Source organism: Schistocerca gregaria, chromosome 9 (genome assembly GCF_023897955.1).
Source record: "Schistocerca gregaria isolate iqSchGreg1 chromosome 9, iqSchGreg1.2, whole genome shotgun sequence".
In the NCBI taxonomy this organism is placed as follows: domain Eukaryota; kingdom Metazoa; phylum Arthropoda; class Insecta; order Orthoptera; family Acrididae; genus Schistocerca; species Schistocerca gregaria.
In genome coordinates, this window is record NC_064928.1 from 195,661,817 (window position 1) to 195,680,997 (window position 19,181).

General features: G+C 40.1%; 1 protein-coding gene across 7 annotated transcripts in view; it reads right to left on the bottom strand.

Moving 5' to 3' along the window:
- Nucleotides 1-19,181, bottom strand: part of LOC126292295 (protein piccolo-like) — a 153,541-nt gene that overhangs the window by 82,776 nt on the left and 51,584 nt on the right. For all 7 annotated transcript variants that reach the window (XM_049986217.1, XM_049986220.1, XM_049986214.1 and 4 more), the window contains exon 3: nucleotides 12,892-13,005. In XM_049986217.1, coding sequence (XP_049842174.1) covers nucleotides 12,892-13,005 — 114 coding nt within the window. The remainder of the gene's footprint in view (nucleotides 1-12,891; nucleotides 13,006-19,181) is intronic.

Sequence of the window (19,181 nt, forward strand, 5' to 3'; positions counted from 1 at the left end):
GTAGCTGAGTGCATAATGTTAAAAATTAACAAATACTGACCCATAACTTTTTAAAAAATCATTTTATGTCCAATTTTTAACTGCATGAAAGTACAAATATTTCTCGTAAACTAAATTTTGTATAAAAATCTGAAATGTCTTTTTGTTAAATGAAAAATTATATATTTCAATGATACTGTTCAACGTCTAGAAATGGAAGTGTACTTTAATTTTTATTTGATTTTTTGTGATTTTGTACAAAACTTTATTTTTATTACAAATACTCACATTTTTAAGCAAGTTGCAGTAAAAAAAGATTTTATGTTTATTAAAAATTTTATTCATAATACATTAATTAATATTTCCAGTCAATAATAACTGGAGGTTGGGAACATGTTGCTAATAGCAAGAACTGCACCAATGACTTGTGCTTACAAGACTTGAACTACGCACTCAGTTACTGGTCGTTCTGTTAAAATGTTCGAAATATTCTGTACCTAACGATACTTCGAATCTTCCAAATCAATTGCTCAGATGTGAATTTATGAGTCTTTTTGAGAAGTGCATCATATTGTTTTAGTATATTGATGTCTGGGTACTGGTCTTCAAATCCTAAAGTCTGGAGAAAATAGAGGAGAGCTAGTCTATATGGTCCCCTTATTACATTTTAATTGGGAGAAGAAGACTAAGGAGGAGGAGAAATCCATCATTGAAACATTCAAATTACATACATCTACAAAACCTGTTTAAATTAAGAGGGCAGTCTGTCTATAAAAAGCACAAGTTTTATCACTTTTGGGTTCATAAATTTTTAGATATATGGAGGCAATTCTGAGAAAAATAAAATTCTGCACAAGTACCAGAAAAAGAGAGAGAGAAAGAGACCTGATCCATACTTGTACTAACCACCATTTGAAGAAGTAATCTTTTTTCCAGAAATTATCAAACATTGACAGTTGCTTCTTTTCCTGAAGGCCTACAACTATCCGTAAAGTTTCTCATACATACTGCTGTTTAAGAGCATCATAAAACACGATATTTTTTTAAAGTAGTGTGTAGTCACAATGAAATTAAAAGCTCATTTTAACCCATAATGGTTTTTACCACTGTTAATAAGTAAAAGGCTGAAAAGGCTCGCATCCACATTGCGAAGTGCCCATGCACAATAGCATGGTAGGATCAGCCCTAGTGGATTGCTTAATAAAGGTTACCGACCATCAGCTGGGTTTCTTAAGCATGTTACCAAGCTTTTGGTAGTGATGAGAACAATCAAATGGAAACAATGGATTCACTCAGCTGTTGGAAAACAATTGACTGGTTCATTCGTAGGTTTAGGTATCAACTGAATTATTCATTTATTCTTTTCAGTGATAACAGTATGTGGGAGTACCTGAACGAAAACAGTTGATGCATTGCAACGAATTCAAATCTGGCCAGAAATAAGCGATTGTTTTACCATTGTTAAATGATTATTGCTGGCTACACTTTTATTACTTATCATCCCTATTATTGACATTCCAACATTTCCTTTTTACTGAGTGCACATAAGTAGCTTTCAGCTCAGTTTTTCATCCAAGTTCATAAACAGACATTTTCTGAAAAGTGAACTTGGTCTCTGGACCAGAATGCTGAAATGCTCAGCAGTGTGAGAATGGAAATTATATGAATGGATAAAAAGTGAACCTCAAGATAAATCCAATCTGATACGAAGCATCTGCAAGAACGACTCATACTCTGAAACTAAAAGGTGTACAACTTTGCTTCCGCTGTTCGCAGATAGGTGGCAACAATAGTAAGTAGTGGTCGAAAGAACAGATCGCAGATGTCAGGCAGTTAGCTCTGACTTTGGTCAACATAACCTCATTCAAACATTAGTTGATTTGTGTCTCCACCATAAAGTTGTTCTTCATTCAAAGTGTCAGTTTACGAGCATAATTCTCGTCATTTGCAGGTGGTGTTACTGTTTTATTTCAATATGAAGAAAACAGCGGCTGAGTCTCATCAAATGCTCTCAAGTACGTATGATACGGAGGCTATTAGTGAAAGAACGTGTCCTGAGTGGTTTCAACACTTTAAGGACGGTGATTTAATGTCATTGACCGGTATAGTGGTGGAAGAGAGAATGTTTTCGAAGATGCAGAATTGCAGACATTGCTGAGTGAAGACTTGCATCAAACTCAAGAAGACTTGGCACAATTAGTGGGAGTGACATCACAAGCCTTTTCAAAATGTCTCAAGGCTATGGGTTTGATTCAGAAAGAAGGAACCTGGGTCCCGTGTGAGCTGAGAGGCAAAAACGGAAGTGATTTCTGCATCGCATTGTGTCTGGGGACGAAAAATGAAATCATGGGGATATCCTGGCCATGCTTCCATGTCGATGGCCAAACCGAATAGTCACGACTCCAAGATCATGCTCTGCATTTAGTGGGACCAGCTCGGCATCATGTACTATGAGGTATTAAAACCAAGTGAAACAATCGCAGGTGCTCGTTTGAAATGCAATTAATACATTTGATCAGAGCATTAAAAGACAAACTGCTGCAATACAGTGAGAGACATGATAAAGTGATTCTGCAGCATGACAACACTCAACCCCACGTTGCAAAAAGAAGTCAAAATGTACTTTAAATTAACAGTCTTCACAAATGAATTACCATTAAAAATATGTTAGTTCGTCGGCTATAAACGGTACATTAAAATGGGAAGTCCTACACCACTCGCTGCATTCTTCAGACCTTGCTTCCTCTGACTATCACCTGTTTAGATCCATGGCGCATGGCCTGGCTGACCAACACTTCTGATATCATGAAGAAATCACAAATTGGATCGATTCAAAAGCTGAACAATTTTTTTGACATGGGATTCATACATTGTCTGAAAGATGGGACAAACTAGTGGCCAGCGATGGAAAATACTTTTAATGATACATGTGTAACCAATTTTTTTCATTAAAGCCTCAAATATTGGAAAAAAAATAGCGAAAGCCAAGTTGTACACCTTGTACATTAATTAATGAAATTTATAGGAAATTAATGAATGATGACAAATGGAGGAGGAGGAGGAGATTAGTGTTTAACGTCCCGTCGACAACGAGGTCATTAGAGGCGGAGCGCAAGCTCGGGTGAGGGAAGGATGGGGAAGGAAATCGGCCGTGCCCTTTCAAAGGAACCATCCCGGCATTTGCCTGAAGCGATTTAGGGAAATCACGGAAAACCTAAATGATGACAAATATTTCTAAAAAGTATCCGATATACTTTCTGTTCACATCACCTCACCATTTACCAAAATACTATTATCGGTGAAGAGTGAGAGACCAAGCTTCAATAAATTGAAATAAAAACTAATTTTTTATTCACCTAAACATAAATGTATAATGTGGCAGCAGTTTTTACTCTTATAAAACCAACTAAAAATCCATTTTCAATGCCAGAAACAAACAAAAAACCGGATTAAGTAAATAAATACATAAATTTTGAAAATATTTTTTTAGAAATATACTCTCTACTCACCTCTCCTTGAAATGAGAGACTATTTGGCAATTTTAATCATGGTTCATGCATAACCAAAAAGGCTGAAAAAGTATGCAAGTGAAATCACTTTAACTCAGACACTAAGTGACAACATTCCCAAAACTACTGTAACTGTCAGGGACTTGTATCAGTCATTTCACATGGAGCAGAAAAACTCGAACCCAGAGAGTGAGTGAAAAACATTCACATAGCTTATGTGGCAGCAGAGATTAGTTCCATTCAATTACAAAAAAACAATGGAACAAAAAACAATTGACTGTGCAATTGGTTGTTACAATAAGTTGGTTGCCTCACTAACAGCCTTTCAGGTAATTAGCAGATGTGGTAATTAGCAGATGTTACCAAGTATCATGTTTGGGCATCTTTATGGTTTCCAAGGCAAAATACTGGCATTCAAAAGGGAGTGGGGAGACGGAGTTACATTCAACTAATATCGTTGTTGCAGTGATTTAAATTTTTTGTCAATTAATGTAAACACTGTGTCTAGGAAATTATATTGTGTAAGGCAGTAGTAGATTTGTGAACATACAACTATCAGGGATCCAGCACATATCTGTGCAATCTGCCTACTGAAAAAAATCTCGAAGGGCCAAACAAAGCACAAAATTTATCACTACATCATTCTCCTTTTTTTTGTAATTGAGTCATATCTCAAGCAACAAGATCTCGTCAGCCGATGACAGCAGCTATTCAGAGCTGAGGACACGTGTTATAGTCAGCCGATAGCAAGATCACTGGTTAGATAGCGTGAACACACAAGAGGAAAAGTTAACGGTTTACATTAATGTACACAGTACCGTATATCTAAAAGAAAAGCTAAGCTTTCACATGTAATATTTACCTTTTTTTTGCGTGTGTTGTACTGTAAGACACATCACACAAATGTGCCAGTAAATTTAAAATTATGACATAAATGTCTCGGCTCGAAATTCTTGTTAAGTGGCTGGTCCTCAAACTGTTCAGTTTCGAACGCTCTGTGATGTAGATATCCGTTCCACTATCTCAGACGTAACATAATTCGTCTTGGGTAAAAAGAAATTTACTTTGAAAGTAACACTTTTCCAACCACCTTTCGCAGTACTATCCAGAGACTGTTAGAAATAGGTTCAACTTACCAGTTGCCAAAGAGCGCCAGAAAACAGGCGTTAATGTGCGTGTGCAACTGCAGTGGTGTAGGATGCCCTATGTTCGTGTTTATAAAGCACTAAGAGAGCTTACATTACACCATAAAAGAAACAGAGCATCAGAGGATACTTCAAAGTAAACCATACTAAAATGCATAATTCGGCTTTAAGTGCCAATTGTGTTTTTCCAGATTCACAATGAAATAGGTCCCATCTGATATTAAGCTTTTCAGTGTGGTTTTTGGGATGTAAATTTGCTTGGAGTACCAGTAATCTACGATCTCATTTTTGGTTCTTTATTATGGCATAATGTCATATATGGCAGAAGATGGTAACGTGCACTTGAAATTCAGTGAACAGTTGGAACTAGCCAATACTGTAGAATAAAACACTTCGTTTCAAATAAAATGATTGCCTCGGCGGAAAGATTAATAAAGCCAAATTTCTTTAGCAAAGTTGCAAAAATAACTTCACTGTTCTGCAAGGCGATTAATGCTTGACTGCTACTAACTTGAAAATAAAATAAAATTAGAAAACTGAAATTAATAATATAGTTTTGCCCTCCGTAATTATGTGAATGTATTTTAATTCACTTGATAGCTCCCGGCCACAGAAATCTGTTTTGTTTTCATTTGACGTGGGAGCTGTTCAAAAATGGTTCAAATGGCTCTGAGCACTATGGGACTTAATATCTGAGGTTATCAGTCCCTTAGAACTTAGAACCACTTAAACGTAACTAACCTAAGGACATCACACACATCCATGCCCGAGGCAGGATTCGAACCTGCGACTGTAGCAGTCGCAGGGTTCCGGACTGCAGTGCCTAGAACCGCATGGCCACCGCTGCCGGCGTGAGAGCTGTACACGAAGAGAAGCAGCGAAATCACTTGATGTAAACACGGGTCATGTGGAGGTTATCCCCCTCCCCACTACAACTCGGACAACTCTGTGCAAGCGCGAATCTGGCAGCTAGGGCGCGCGAGAAAAATTTTTCTTGTTTGTATCTGACTGCTTCCTGCTACTACTGATACAGCTAACAGCCATACTTCAAGTAGAAGGAGAAGGTTCTGCTTATACGCGCGTCAAATGTGCATGCGCAACAGACCGCTGGCAATTGGTCAAACGAACCTAATGTGAACAGTTGTGATGTCATGCTCATAGCAAGCAGTTTATTGTTATGAAGAATTACAGTCTATGCCCTACGGCCTTTGACACATTTCTGCTATTTGCAGACACTTGTGCGTGCACTGTTTTTAGTTGTTGTAAATTGCACACTTCCTTTGCCACTAAAATTTTATTTTTTTCGCTCTCGTTTATATTTTATTGCTGCAGTATCATTCTCCAGTAGCAGGATACAGTAACATTCTTTGCTAGAAATCAATTCTGCAGTCAAAATTACAAAAATTTAACTGAAAGCTAAAACAATGAAAAATTCCCGGGTTTTTCCCAGTTTTCTCCCAGATGAACAAATTCCTGGGTTTTTCCCGGTTGTCCCGGGTCGTATAAACCCTGATATAATATGAGAATTGTGCTCAGTTTTGGGATGGTACGAAGTCTCATATGTACGAAACACAATTTGCTTTGTTTAAAAGCATCAACAATGGTTACTATAACAACAGTGGCTTTGTTCCATACAATTTTGCACTGCCACCTAATGAAGAAAACACGACCGTACGGAATAGCAGATCAGCTTTGGGACGGAACTGAACAGTTTCTAGCACCAGTTAGAAATAGTCTCAGATGTAAAAGTAACTTCATGCATACACTAAGGGAGTGTTGCAGGGGCATTACTTTTCACAATGCACATAAATGACTTGTTGGATGTTATCAGAAATACCATGAGGCTTTTCATGGATGATGCCTTTGTATGCAGAGAAGTTTCAATGCTAGAAAATTGTACCAATTGCAGCAAAACACTGCAGAGAATTAACACTTTTTGTATGAACTGGAGTTGAACCTCAATATAAACAAATGTAGTATATTGAACATAAATAAGCACAGAGACCCATTGTTGTAGAATTACACAACTGCCGAACAATCACTGAAAGCAGTCACATCCACAAAATATCTGGGAGTATGTATACAGTGCGATTTACAGTGGATTGACCACATACATTCAATCAAAAATAAGGCAATTATGCCAGACTGACATTCACTTGAAGAATCTTCAGAAAGAGTAGTCCACTCACAAAGGAGGTAGCTTACAAAACGCTCACTCTAATAATCCTCTAACACTGCTTGTTAGTCTGGGATCTGTAATAGATAGGATCATTAGAGTAAGTAGAGAAGATCCACACGAGAGCAGAGCATTTTGTTCAAGTTTCATTTGGGAAGCACAAAAGAGTCGTGGATGTGGTCAGCCAACTCCAGAGGCAGACACCACAAGAGAGGCGTTCTGTATCACATTGCGGTTTACTGTTAAAACCCTGAGTGCATACGTTCCTAGAAGAGTCAATCAATATGTCGCTCCTTCCTATGTGTATCTAGCAAAAATACCACAAAGACAAAATTAGAAACTAGTGGATCACACAGATGCTTCTTTTGGTGAACTATTTGTGACTGTAACAGAAAACAGGTAAGTGAGCACAGTACACAGAGCACCCTCCACCACACACTGTGGCTTGCGCAGTATAGATAACAACATGTTTCGAAAAGTGGCATTTTATATGCTAATTTGACAGGGAGCTCAAATTGGTGCGGTGCAATACTTAGATGAACAATGTGTGTCAATAGGAACATAACTGGAACTCCAGCAGTGAGTGAGTAGCACTGCTGAATGGCAGTAGCTAACAAGACATAGCAGTGCAGGCCACCATACAACACGGGCAGAGTTCATTATTGGTCTGTTTATGTGCCTTGCTCTTATTGACTAATCTAGATGAACCACATAGCCACAGTATTAATACAGCCAATATAATACCACTTCCAAGACTTGCCATACATGTGTGGTAAGTGAAAAATAAGGCCATTCTGAAAAAGAAATTGAAAGTGGGCCTGTATTGGTCTATTATTAGAATTGTGGCTAGGTACCTTACTCTTTACCATCTCTAATATACAATCAGTAACAACACACAGCGCGGTCTGCGGTGTTAAGCTGAAATGTTACCATTTAATGTAGAATATTTCAACAACTGATCTAGTCGTCTTCGTTATGTGTGCTCTCTCTCTCTCTCTCTCTCTCTCTCTCTCTCTCTCTCTAACTGAGGTCACAACGCACTTATGTAATAACCTTAGAAAGTCAATTAAAAGAAGTTGCTAAACATGGACTTCTCCTTGGAGCAAGGTCTGCAAAAAAATGCCATAGAGACAGCAGAGTTCCAGACCCAAAGATTAAATGTCCTTTGCCATATTGCTACAAAGGATAAAAAGTAAAATGCCATCAACAGCCTGTGCATCATTAGCTAAAATGCCTTGAAAATCTGATGGCGAACACACTGGAACTTAAGGGATTTAAAAAAGGGCACTGGGACACAAAATGGTGAACCTCCACATGTTGATGACAATGAGGACAAAGTGGTGGGGGATCACTACTTAACAAATGGCGATGGCTAAAACCACAGTACCCAACACGTAACCAAGCTAAAATGAGGTTCTTGTGAAAAGAGAGCCAAAAGGTGGTCAGTTCCCTGGAGCTTGTTCCCGTGAAGAGAATGCCAAAATGACACCGTCTCCTAAAAGATGGCAATACAGACATCACCTGAAGGAATGGAGGAGATAGCAGGCCAACGTAAGAGTGCAGTCTTGGCAGCAGCATCAGCAGCCTCATTTCCCTTCAGACCAACATTACCAGGCGCCTACACGAACATCATGGTGACTCCCTCAACAGCAAACAAATGGAAGCTTTCCTGCATGTGTTGCGCGAAGGAGAGGACTGTGTACAGCACACTGAGGCTCTGAAGAGCACTGAGAGAATCAGAGCGTATGACACAATTAAAAATCCTATGATACCAAAAGTACTGCGTAGCTTGATAGAGACTGAAGAGTACTGCAGTAAAAAAAAATCGAGAAGTGTTCTGGAAGCCTATACCAAAACTAGTTGGTGGCATGACAAAGACATACCTGACACCACGGCGTGTTTAAGAGCCATCTGTGCACACGAAGGTGCTGCTACCGTCAAGTTGTGTGCAAGGGTCAAGAAAGTTACAGCGACAGATCAAATCCTTGAGAAGCAAATGAAGTCCAAGATGGACATGGGCCACTGCATGAAGCCGAGGCAGTGAAGGTTCACATACATTGCCAAAGTAACAGGTAGTGCAAAGTTGCAAGAGCAGTAGCCTAAAGTGAGCTCCAGGAGGCAACATAGAAGAAGGACGTGCACCATACTGGCAGTTAAGGCAGTCATCAAAAAAGAGGGCACACGATGGGTGTCCAGGCAAGGCAGACAAATGGTACACTTATCCCCTTCGGAGGACATTGTGCCAGTATGACAGTGGTGGTTCGGCAGCTTCTTCATAGACTCTCAACCAGGCTAGTGTAAAAGGCACCAAACACCAAATGTATTCCATGACGATGAACTGTGTTAAAATGGTATAAGATGGATGGATGTGGAGATGCATACACAAAATACCCATAGTCTACTTTTGAACAGACAAGGAATCAGTACAAATGGAAGAGGGTGGTCTGATCCACTCCCAAGAAAGTATTGTGTACAACACATTGGACACTTAAGAGACTGGGTACAGCACATAGTCAGGTAGGCCACATTCATGATTCTGAGAGGAGAAGGACACCACCTGAGCTTCCTCCACTTGTTTCCGAGGGAGGAAGGAGGGGTGATAGTAGGTGAAGATCCAAGTCTTCACGAAATAGCGGATCAAGGTGTTGGAGAAAGCAATAGGACTCACAATGACATCATCTTCTACAGTCAGTCCAGAACTCAGCGAGTGGTCCCAGAGAGCCGAAGTTGGTTGCCCCACATGACATAAGACTGAGTTAAACTGTCAAAAGAACTAGTAAAGAAAATCAAGCTAGCCTTTTTGCTACCCTTAGGAATGCAACGACAGTGCGTACGCAACTGTTTATAATGAACACAGTTCGCCACTGTAGGAGTGCAGTTAAAAATGTGAAGAGCATGATTTGTGTTGCTCTAAGACTCAGTCTACCAGAGGACTGGGACATGGTGCAGTAAAGACGAGAGAGAGATGGAACATTCTGTGGCAGTAAGGATAATGTGCATAAGATCCTCTACCTTGTCATCATAACTGGGGAAATGTTGCTCTTCGAAGGTTGCCAGGGAGGAGTAAGCCTCCAGTTGGCCTTAGGATGCTGCCAATGGGGTTTACATGCTGTTGCTGTAGGAGTCAGCAAACAGATGGCAAATGGTAAATAGTCACAAGTATTGCTCGAATATGGACTACTTGAAATGACAGGCAAGCTACCCAGTGCAGAATGACAAGTCCAAATGGGAATAAATGTGAGTGGATTCTGAAAGGAATGTGGTCGCTCTAGTGTTAAGACAGATGAGATTTTTCAGAAGGTCAGCCAAGAAGGAACCTTTTGAACATGTTCTCTAAGAGCACCAAAGGGGATGGTGGGCATTGGAGTTGCCAAGCAGCAAAAAAAGGATGAGGGAACAGACCAATAAGCTGGGTAAGTTTGCCCTGGTGACAGCAAATGACAGAGGGATGTAGATGTTACAAAGAGAAAAGGTGAAACGAGGAATGAAAATGCGGACAGCAACAACAAAATGTGGACAGCAACAACTTTGCAGCTGGGTGTTCAGTGAGATGGTTTGGCTATGGACATCATCCCAAATGAGCAGCAAGGTCCCCTCACGAGATGGAATGCCAGCCTCAGGGAAAAGGTAAAAGTAGACCAGAAGGAAACATGAGAGGTCAAAGTGGTCACGGGGATGCAATTTTGTTTCTTGGAGGCAGAGAACAATTGAACCATGTCATTCCAAGGGCAGCTGTAGTTCCTCATTATTGGATCGACTGCCACAAATTTTCCATTGGAGAAGAGTCATTATGGAGAACGGCGAGGAGGGAAGAAAGGGCCATCACCTCAGTGGCTGCCAAGTGCCAGCCTTCAAAGACTCACTGCCACAGGGTGTAGAGGCTGGAAGAGCCTGTTCCATGGAAACTACAGAGGCCTGTGAATTCACTGAGAAAAACAGTAAGCGATGCACACTAACAAATTGGAGGTCGGCCAGGTGAGTGCAACATCGCTGAGGACAACTCTGAGTTGGGGAAGGAGAAGACAGTTTGCCTTTGGTTTCCCAGAGCCTTTAGGGTTAGCAGACAAAGACTCAGTTGTTTGTTGGAGGGACGTAAAAGGTCTTTGTGAAAGTGTTTCTTTTGCCGGTCTGTCAGTTGTGTAGCAGGTGATTTCACTTCCGGGATCGAAAATTTGATGGCTTGTTGTGTAGCTGTAGGAGGAGGAGGAAGAGACAGGGTTGCCACTGTAATACTGGGTGATTTCACAACCACAGAACTGAACTGGAAATCGCATCTCTGAGTTGCCATGTCCTCCATGTAACGAGGCGCAGCAAGAATGGTACTATAAGTGATGGGTGGCAAAATGCAGGGCATTTGACTAGCCATAAGTGACAGGGTACAGTATTTTTTCCTTCACCCGGATCTCCTGGACAACCCACTCATCGAGATTCATGGGACACTTGTGGGATAAGGTGGTATGGTCGTCATTACAATTGATACAACAGGGAGGAGGAGGTGGGCAGTCATCCTCATGAGCATCCCCACCACATATTGTCAGGACACACAAGTGTGGTTATAACATTGACATGGGTAGCAATGCATAGGGTTTGCAATGTATGGTTGGACTGTAATGAGTTCATAACCTACCATAATATTTGATGGGAGCACCACTCCATCAAATGTGAGAAAAAGAGTGCATGTAGGCTTTAAGTATCAACCTTTTTCATCTCCAGATGAACCGCTGTGATGCCCTGATCAGAGAGATAATTTTGGATTTATCCCTCGATCAGACCACCAAGCAGCTGAGTATGATGGACCTCAACACGAACAGAATAACTGTGGAGGAGAGAGAGGCTGTAAGCGGTAGCTGGGCTTGAAAATCGCAATTGTTCTCCAGAAGCAAAGTCTTATTATGTACGTGAGAGCAGGTTTCCACAGGGCCTCCAATCGCATCAATTATTTCTGAATAATCAACGGCGGCAGCAGGAGCTTACTGCTTAAGAGTTGTGGCATTGCGTGTGTCTCTGCGAGGAATCGGCCAGATCTACTGTTGGGTGTCGTACCGCTGTTTATATTGAGTTCAATTCCTCAGCTGTCATTTGTACTTACAAACATGGTCAACTTGCTTACTTCACTACCTTGTGAGGAAGGTCAGTGTACTGAGAAGTTGACTTTTCTTTGACAGCTATAAATAATGGCCCAACACCAACAATACCTCACAGTCTTGTTGGAGTCAGGCAGTGAACATATACAAAAACACAGACTGCAGCACCTGAAGAAGAATGGCTGGTGTTGAAATACAGCGGCATAAAAATAGCAACACACATTCTGCTGAAGATCCAAATCACATTGTTAATCACACCAAGAAAGACTGAAAGATCACATTACTTCACAGTACAGGGTGGAGAAATTATGAGAGAAATCAGACACCAAACTCAGCAGACATTATTTTGCCGTGTCACCCTTAACCAACTTGCCCCGTGTCCCATGTGATTCCACCTGTCTGCTACCACCATTCAGCAGCGATACCAAGTAGCTGCTCAGCATCTGGTTATTCTTCACGTTTTGCTGGCCTGCTTAATACATTTCCTTACACTTAACGTCACAGAAGACTAATTTGGGACCGCATTACTGAAAGAACACACAGAAACTTTCAAAAACTTCAAAGTGGAAGGTGAATTAGACTCCCTTAGTAATTTCAGTAACATACGACATTCTAGTAAAGAGATGTGGCCAAAAATAACTTTCTTTTATTGGCGCAATATAAACTTTCAAAATAAAATATTTAAGCAATGTAAAATACATCATATTAGCGCACTTTTTGTGTGCGTGGAAAATTTATGTGTAGAAGTTGATTTCAGTTGAGGTTATTGCTTTATGACAAACATTTAATAAAATATTTTCCTGACAATAAATGTTTTCTTATATGTTTTACCTATTCTCATTACATAATTATGTACAAAGTTTGTACATTGATATTATGTAAAAATCTTATGATGGAGACCTGGTTTCAGTTCACAGATTAGAAGAGTATTTTTTCACTGAGGATTACCTTCATCAAATACACTGTGATTATGCAATGCTTAAAACTGCAGTACAAACCTTTCTGGATCTGATGAGACGGGGGACAGCTGAAGATCCCTTTCTGGCGATGATGTCTCCGATATGCTATCCAATGAGGCATCAGAGGTATACACTTTCTTCTTGTTGTCCATCCTGCAAATAAACACACTGTGTGGTACACAAATACAAAATAGGAAGTGCTAACTAAATAAACCACAGTCTTTTGTGATGGATTTGTTTTGTTAAATGTTCTCGGTGGCTTCTTCAAGTTAATTCTCTATGGCGGCGACAGCATTCACCATCATGAATGTACGGAAAGCAACTAACTATCAAAGGTGTAACAAAATCACACAGATATTAAATGATATAGTAGCATGCACTGTGGGCAGAGAGTACATTGGCAGCCAGCAACAATCACTCACAGCACTTTTGTTTCCATCACAATACATATTAAAGGACACACTGCTACAGCTATCTGTAAACTAAAGAGCGACCAGGCAAATCCTAATTCTGGACATCTGGCTATGTCACAAGGAGCAACTACAGGCTGTTCTACATAGTGTAGAGACATGCTTGGGGATTGCTTGTTTTTTTTACTAAATGTGTGAACACAGTACTGAAATTAGGAACCTATATTACTGAGCAACTGTCCTGGAACCCAACATCAGTTGCAGGTTGCCTAATTAATGGCTTGCAGGGGCAACAAAAATTTTATTTTTAGTATTCCCATAATTACTGGCAACAATTAAAAATTTAAAATGCTGTCATAATTTACTCATTAAGAGGCACTATCTCATGCTAAAAATTTAACCAATACAACACAAATTACAGTTTGAAACTGTGTGTGTGTGTGTGTGTGTGTGTGTGTGTGTGTGTGTGTGTGTGTGTGTGTGTTCAGTACCTGAGAATGAGAGCACTTGATGAGTTCCAATAACTTAACACATAATTTGAAGTGTTTATGAAACTTTTTCTTGCTGACACCCCCAAAAATTGATGAAAGGAAAAAAAGTTTACTGCTCACTACATTTTCGTAGTCCATATAGTAAAAGTTCGTCATCAGCCATGATGTTTTAATTTATTACTACTTCACTACCCAATCTATTCACAGCACAATTAGCAGACAATATCCACATACACCACTGAATGTACCTGCACAATTATATCATTGTATCATAAATAGTTCAGGGGGTGTGATGTCACGAATTTTGAGAGGCATAAAAAACTTGCTGTGGCTTAAAATGGAACACAAGTAGCCCAGAGTACTTTCATCCAGGGTTTCATAATGACAGCACTTAGCAACTTTCAACAAAAGCATAATTTCAAAACTTTTCTGACTTATGTGCTTTATGTCAAATATTTCACACATTAACTCATTTGTAAATTAATCAGATATTTGAAGCTGTTTCATACACAAGAATTCTAGCATTAAAAAAAAAAGCATAAATGCATATGAAGAGAATCTTCACAAACTGCACTCCACTGCACTCCTGTGCAGTAGTAGTTGTCTGTTGTTCTGGGTAAAACAAAAGTACTGCTCACTCTTCTGCTTACAGACAAAGTAAATGCAGCCTATTGCACCAAGAACATAGTCATGAATTCCCGAGTTTGAATTTCGTATCTCTACTGAAGGTACACACACACACACACACACACACACACACACACCACACACACACACACACACACACACACACTAATTTCCACAGCCCCTTTGATGACTGAGTAGTACTGTACCAAACAATGGTGGCAGATACAGAATGCAGCCTATTGCACCAAGAACATAGTCATGAACTCCCGAGTTTGAATTTCGTATCTCTACTGAAGGTAGACACACACACACACACACACACACTAATTTCCACAGCCCCTTTGATGACTGAGTAGTACTGTACCAAACAATGGTGGCAGATACAGAATTCCAGAACAATCTGTTGTTGCCGAATGCAGTCTTACCTACAAGCACAAAATCTTGGTCTAGTAGAGTAGACACATATTCCAGCCCACACTTCACACTACTGGGACTCAGTCGCAAAAGACACTGTGCAAACTGGGTTGTGTGTTAAGAATTTTAATAGTGATACAGTGTTCGCATTCAAGAGGACACTTGACATCTACAGACTGCACACACATCTACAGACTGCACAAGAGTATTTCTCAAATTATACATCATGAACGAAACACAGATGCTGTAGATGACTTATTATGGTGACAATGCAATGTCTGGTCACATTGGGCACTAAGACATCTGTGAGATTCCATTACTTCTTCGACAGTCAGCTGTGTTCCTATCAACAACAACAGTGGATACTCTCAAAACCTCAAATTTTCATTGAAAATTTACAAGACAACTGCATCAAAAATATTTAATAAAAGCACAAACTGATTTTCTCTAGTGCGTACATAATCTGTTAATAACGGCACCATATTTTAGACAAGTTCTCTTTGTTCTTATCTACAGAGTGGACAGAAACAATGTGAAAAGCTTGTTAGAATGTTGCAGGCCAGATTATACACAGAAAGTATTATTAAGAAAAAACGATGATGCATTTCACAGTTTTCGAATTGATTACCACTGAAGTTAGCCAATCAGGTGCAAATGCAACAGCCTGCCAAAGACTGTGTTGCCAAACGTGTTCTCCATTTGGTTTCATAAAACCGAGCAGGTGAGCAACACAAAAATTGAACGAGGGACAATAGTAAGTGCTGAACCTCACCCAAAAGCCGAACAATCTTGTGTGCTATCATACACACAATGAGAACAACTGTGTCTGGCAGGCCACTTGAACTTGTGCACAATGGCCTGATTGGCTAACTTCAATGTTAATTAACTCAGAAATGGTGAAACGTATCTAACTTTTTCTTAACAATTATTTCTCAGCACAACCTACCCTGCAACTCCCATACGAGCTTTCCAGAGCATTTCTGACCACCCTGTATACAATCACTTTCTATAAAATTTTCAATCAATCAGAACGTGTTATGGTGACAAAGGTTAATATAACGACAACAACATTCAATTATTGACAAAATTATTTAATTGGATAGATAAAAAATCTACTCACCAAGTGGCGACAGAACACACACATAAAAGGCGGTTCTAATTGGCAAGCTTTCGGAGCCAGTGGCTCCTTCTTCAGGCAGAAGGGTTGAAAAGGAAGGAAGAGGGCGGATTTTGGGAAAGTCACTCAGAATCACCAGGGGAGACTTACCATATGGTACGAGAAGGAAAGACTGATTGTTGGGGACTGCGTTGGATGAGACTTGAAAACTTGAGAGCTTAAAGGTGGAAGACAGGGAAATATGCAGACAGAGATCATTGCTTAAACACCATGCACAAGTCAACAAGAGTAAAAAGCTAAGTGCATTGTACATAACAGAAGTGGGAGGAGGATGGTGCAAAATAGATGGGGAAGACAATGCAAGGTGTATAAAACTGAAATGGAGTGAAGCAAAGAGTAGTTACAGTGAAGAAATGTTGAGACAGAAGAAATTAACATAAATTAATTCCAGGTGAGTGGCGAGAACTGAGATAATGATGATGATAATGTTTGGTTTGTGGGGCGCTTAACTGCGCGGTGTTCAGCCCCCGTACAAATTTCTAACCTTTGCTCAGCCCAATCTCGACATGTTCACGAAATGATGAGGACAACACAAACACTCAGTCATCCGAGGCAGGTGAAAATCCCTGACCCCGCTGGGAATCGAACCTGGTGCTCGGGAAGTGAGGACGCGACTGCGAGACCACGAGCTGCAGACAACCGAGATCTTGAAACTTCCTGGCAGATTAAAACTGTGTGCCAGAATGAGACTCGACCTCGGGACCTTTGCCTTTCGCGGGCAAGTGCTCTACCAACTGAGCTACCCAAGCACGACTCATGCCCCATCCTCACAGCTTTACTTCCGCCAGTACTTCGCCTCCTACCTTCCAAACTTTACAGAAGCTCTCTCCTGCTAACCTTGCAGAACTAGCACTCCTGAAAGAAAGGATATTGCGGAGACATGGCTTAGCCACAGCCTGCAGAGTGAAAAATCTCATTCTCAAACCGAGATCATGTTGTAGCGCTAGTTCCCACCTGCGGAGTTCTGAGAAACTGGTGTCTGGCGCAAGAATCCAGATGGCGTGTGTGGTGAAAGAGACGCCCAGGTCACGAATATCATGTTGTAGAACATGCTCTGCGGGTTGTCAGTATGCACCATCTGCCTACGCCCATTCATCCTAATTGACAATTTGCTGGTAGTCACACTGATGTAGAAGGCCGAACAGTGCTTACATAACAGCCGGCATATGACTGTTTGTTTAGCAGGTGACTCACCCTTTGATAGTATATGTTTTGCCAGTTACAGGGTTGTTATAGGTGGTGATAGGAGGGTGCATAGGGCAACTCTTCCAGTGGGGACAGTCACAAGGGTAGGACCATAGGGTAGGGAGATGGGTGCAAGAGCAGCATAAGGTCTGACGAGAATACTGTGGAAATTGGGAGGGCAACAAAAAGCTATTTTAGGTGTGGTGGGCAAAATTTCAGACAGAATGGATCTCATTTCAGGTCATGATTTTAAGTGTTATGTTACATGAGTTCCCACAAAAGATTTTAGAAATTAATCATAAGCGTCCCATTCCTGTAGCAAGTGGATAACCAGGTCACTCCCAAGCTCCATAATCCAAAGGCAATTAAGAATAAATTATTTTTAATTCTGACTTAACCAAAAGGAATACGTGAATACATGGAAGTTCTTATGAAACTACAGATATTAAAATGAAACACACATGTTAAAGCCTATAAACAATAACACAAGGTGTATGTGTCTTCATGTAACAACACTATTGGTGTCATTTCTTTCAGTTGCCAATGGATACACAAGAACTTGCAAAGGGATCCAGTAACAATGACAGTTTCTCTTTATAAGAACAGATGGAGGCTTCAATATGCTGTGAACAAGCTCATTCACAGATGAAGCAGAAGCTAAATTTTGTAAAAGAAAATACCAGAGTTCTTCTGAAAAGACCTATTCCAGCCTTCTCATTAATTGATTTAGGGAATTAATGTAGCACACAACTTCTTGCCATGTCAGATGTGTCCAAATGTAACACCAGTACTCTTATCTGGATCACACTCAATCACTTTGCGACTTAGCCTATGAAGGTAAAAAATCTACAGTTTTGGCTTTTGCCTTGGTTTAAGATGCGTATTTTTATATTGAGCCACTGGACCAAGTTTACTTCACTTTGTCCATCATGAGATTAACCATAACAATGGTATTATCATTTCTGTTTTAACCCCGACATGGTCACAATATCTCATTACCTCTTGATTCTAACTTGTGGAGATATTTGTATATAATACACAAGGTTTTTATACAGGCTTCCTATGGTCATTTTTGTCAGTCCCGACATAAGTCCTATTCTCTCACTACAATGCTTTCTCATTGTTAATGATTTCGTGTTATAACATTTCCAGCATTTTAAGTTTTGTTTGACATTATCATGACCTTTAAAACTCATTTCCCTACAGATTTCCCCAAAAAGTGCCTCATATTCCTGCTGAAGGTCAGCCTGGGAAAAAAACAGAACACAGAGACTATAAGCAAAGTTATTTATTACGTAACTTAGCTTAGCAAGGTATGCAAGTTTTTCACTGTCAGCATTTCTGGGTCACAGCCACCTGTATTATAGGTCTGCAGTGTTTGGAAGGGTGGGAAAGAATGTTGAGTCACTGTCTCAATGATAATCGTGATCTGACGACAGTGATTCTAGAAGTAACCTTCCTTCTGCTCATTGCTATCATTTAATTTCATAGTCATTTATACAAATAAACAGCACATTTGAAGATGGCCAGCTCCATAATGGGCTTTCACAAACTGTTGTTACTTCCACGTGAAATCGCTAATCCTTACTAGGCGCGCAGTCTTAAGTTTTACAAATTGATGTCAGATGTAAACATTCCTCCTCAGAATGCTTGGTAACATGACTACAATTTTGCCATGTTTCTCAACCAGGATATACCTGAACTGAGAGACCTGATTGTTGCCGACAAGCTGTAGATTATGTGCCTATTGTTCTCTGTTTAAGGTTTTAACCAAAATTTGTGTTACAAGTTTTATTCACTGTAATTTCACAATGAATAAATAATAAGCATCACATTAGAACACAAATACCTATTTACTGTGGTTTCACGAAAGCTTTTTGCTTCTGTGTTTTACTTACACCATTAGAGATGACTGGAAAAAAAGAGGGGAAACCCATATGTGCATTTTGTGTGTCAATAGACAGCCACCGCCTTTGTGACAGATGCTTTGTGTACTGTGGAGAGACAAGTAGAGCTAATTGCTGT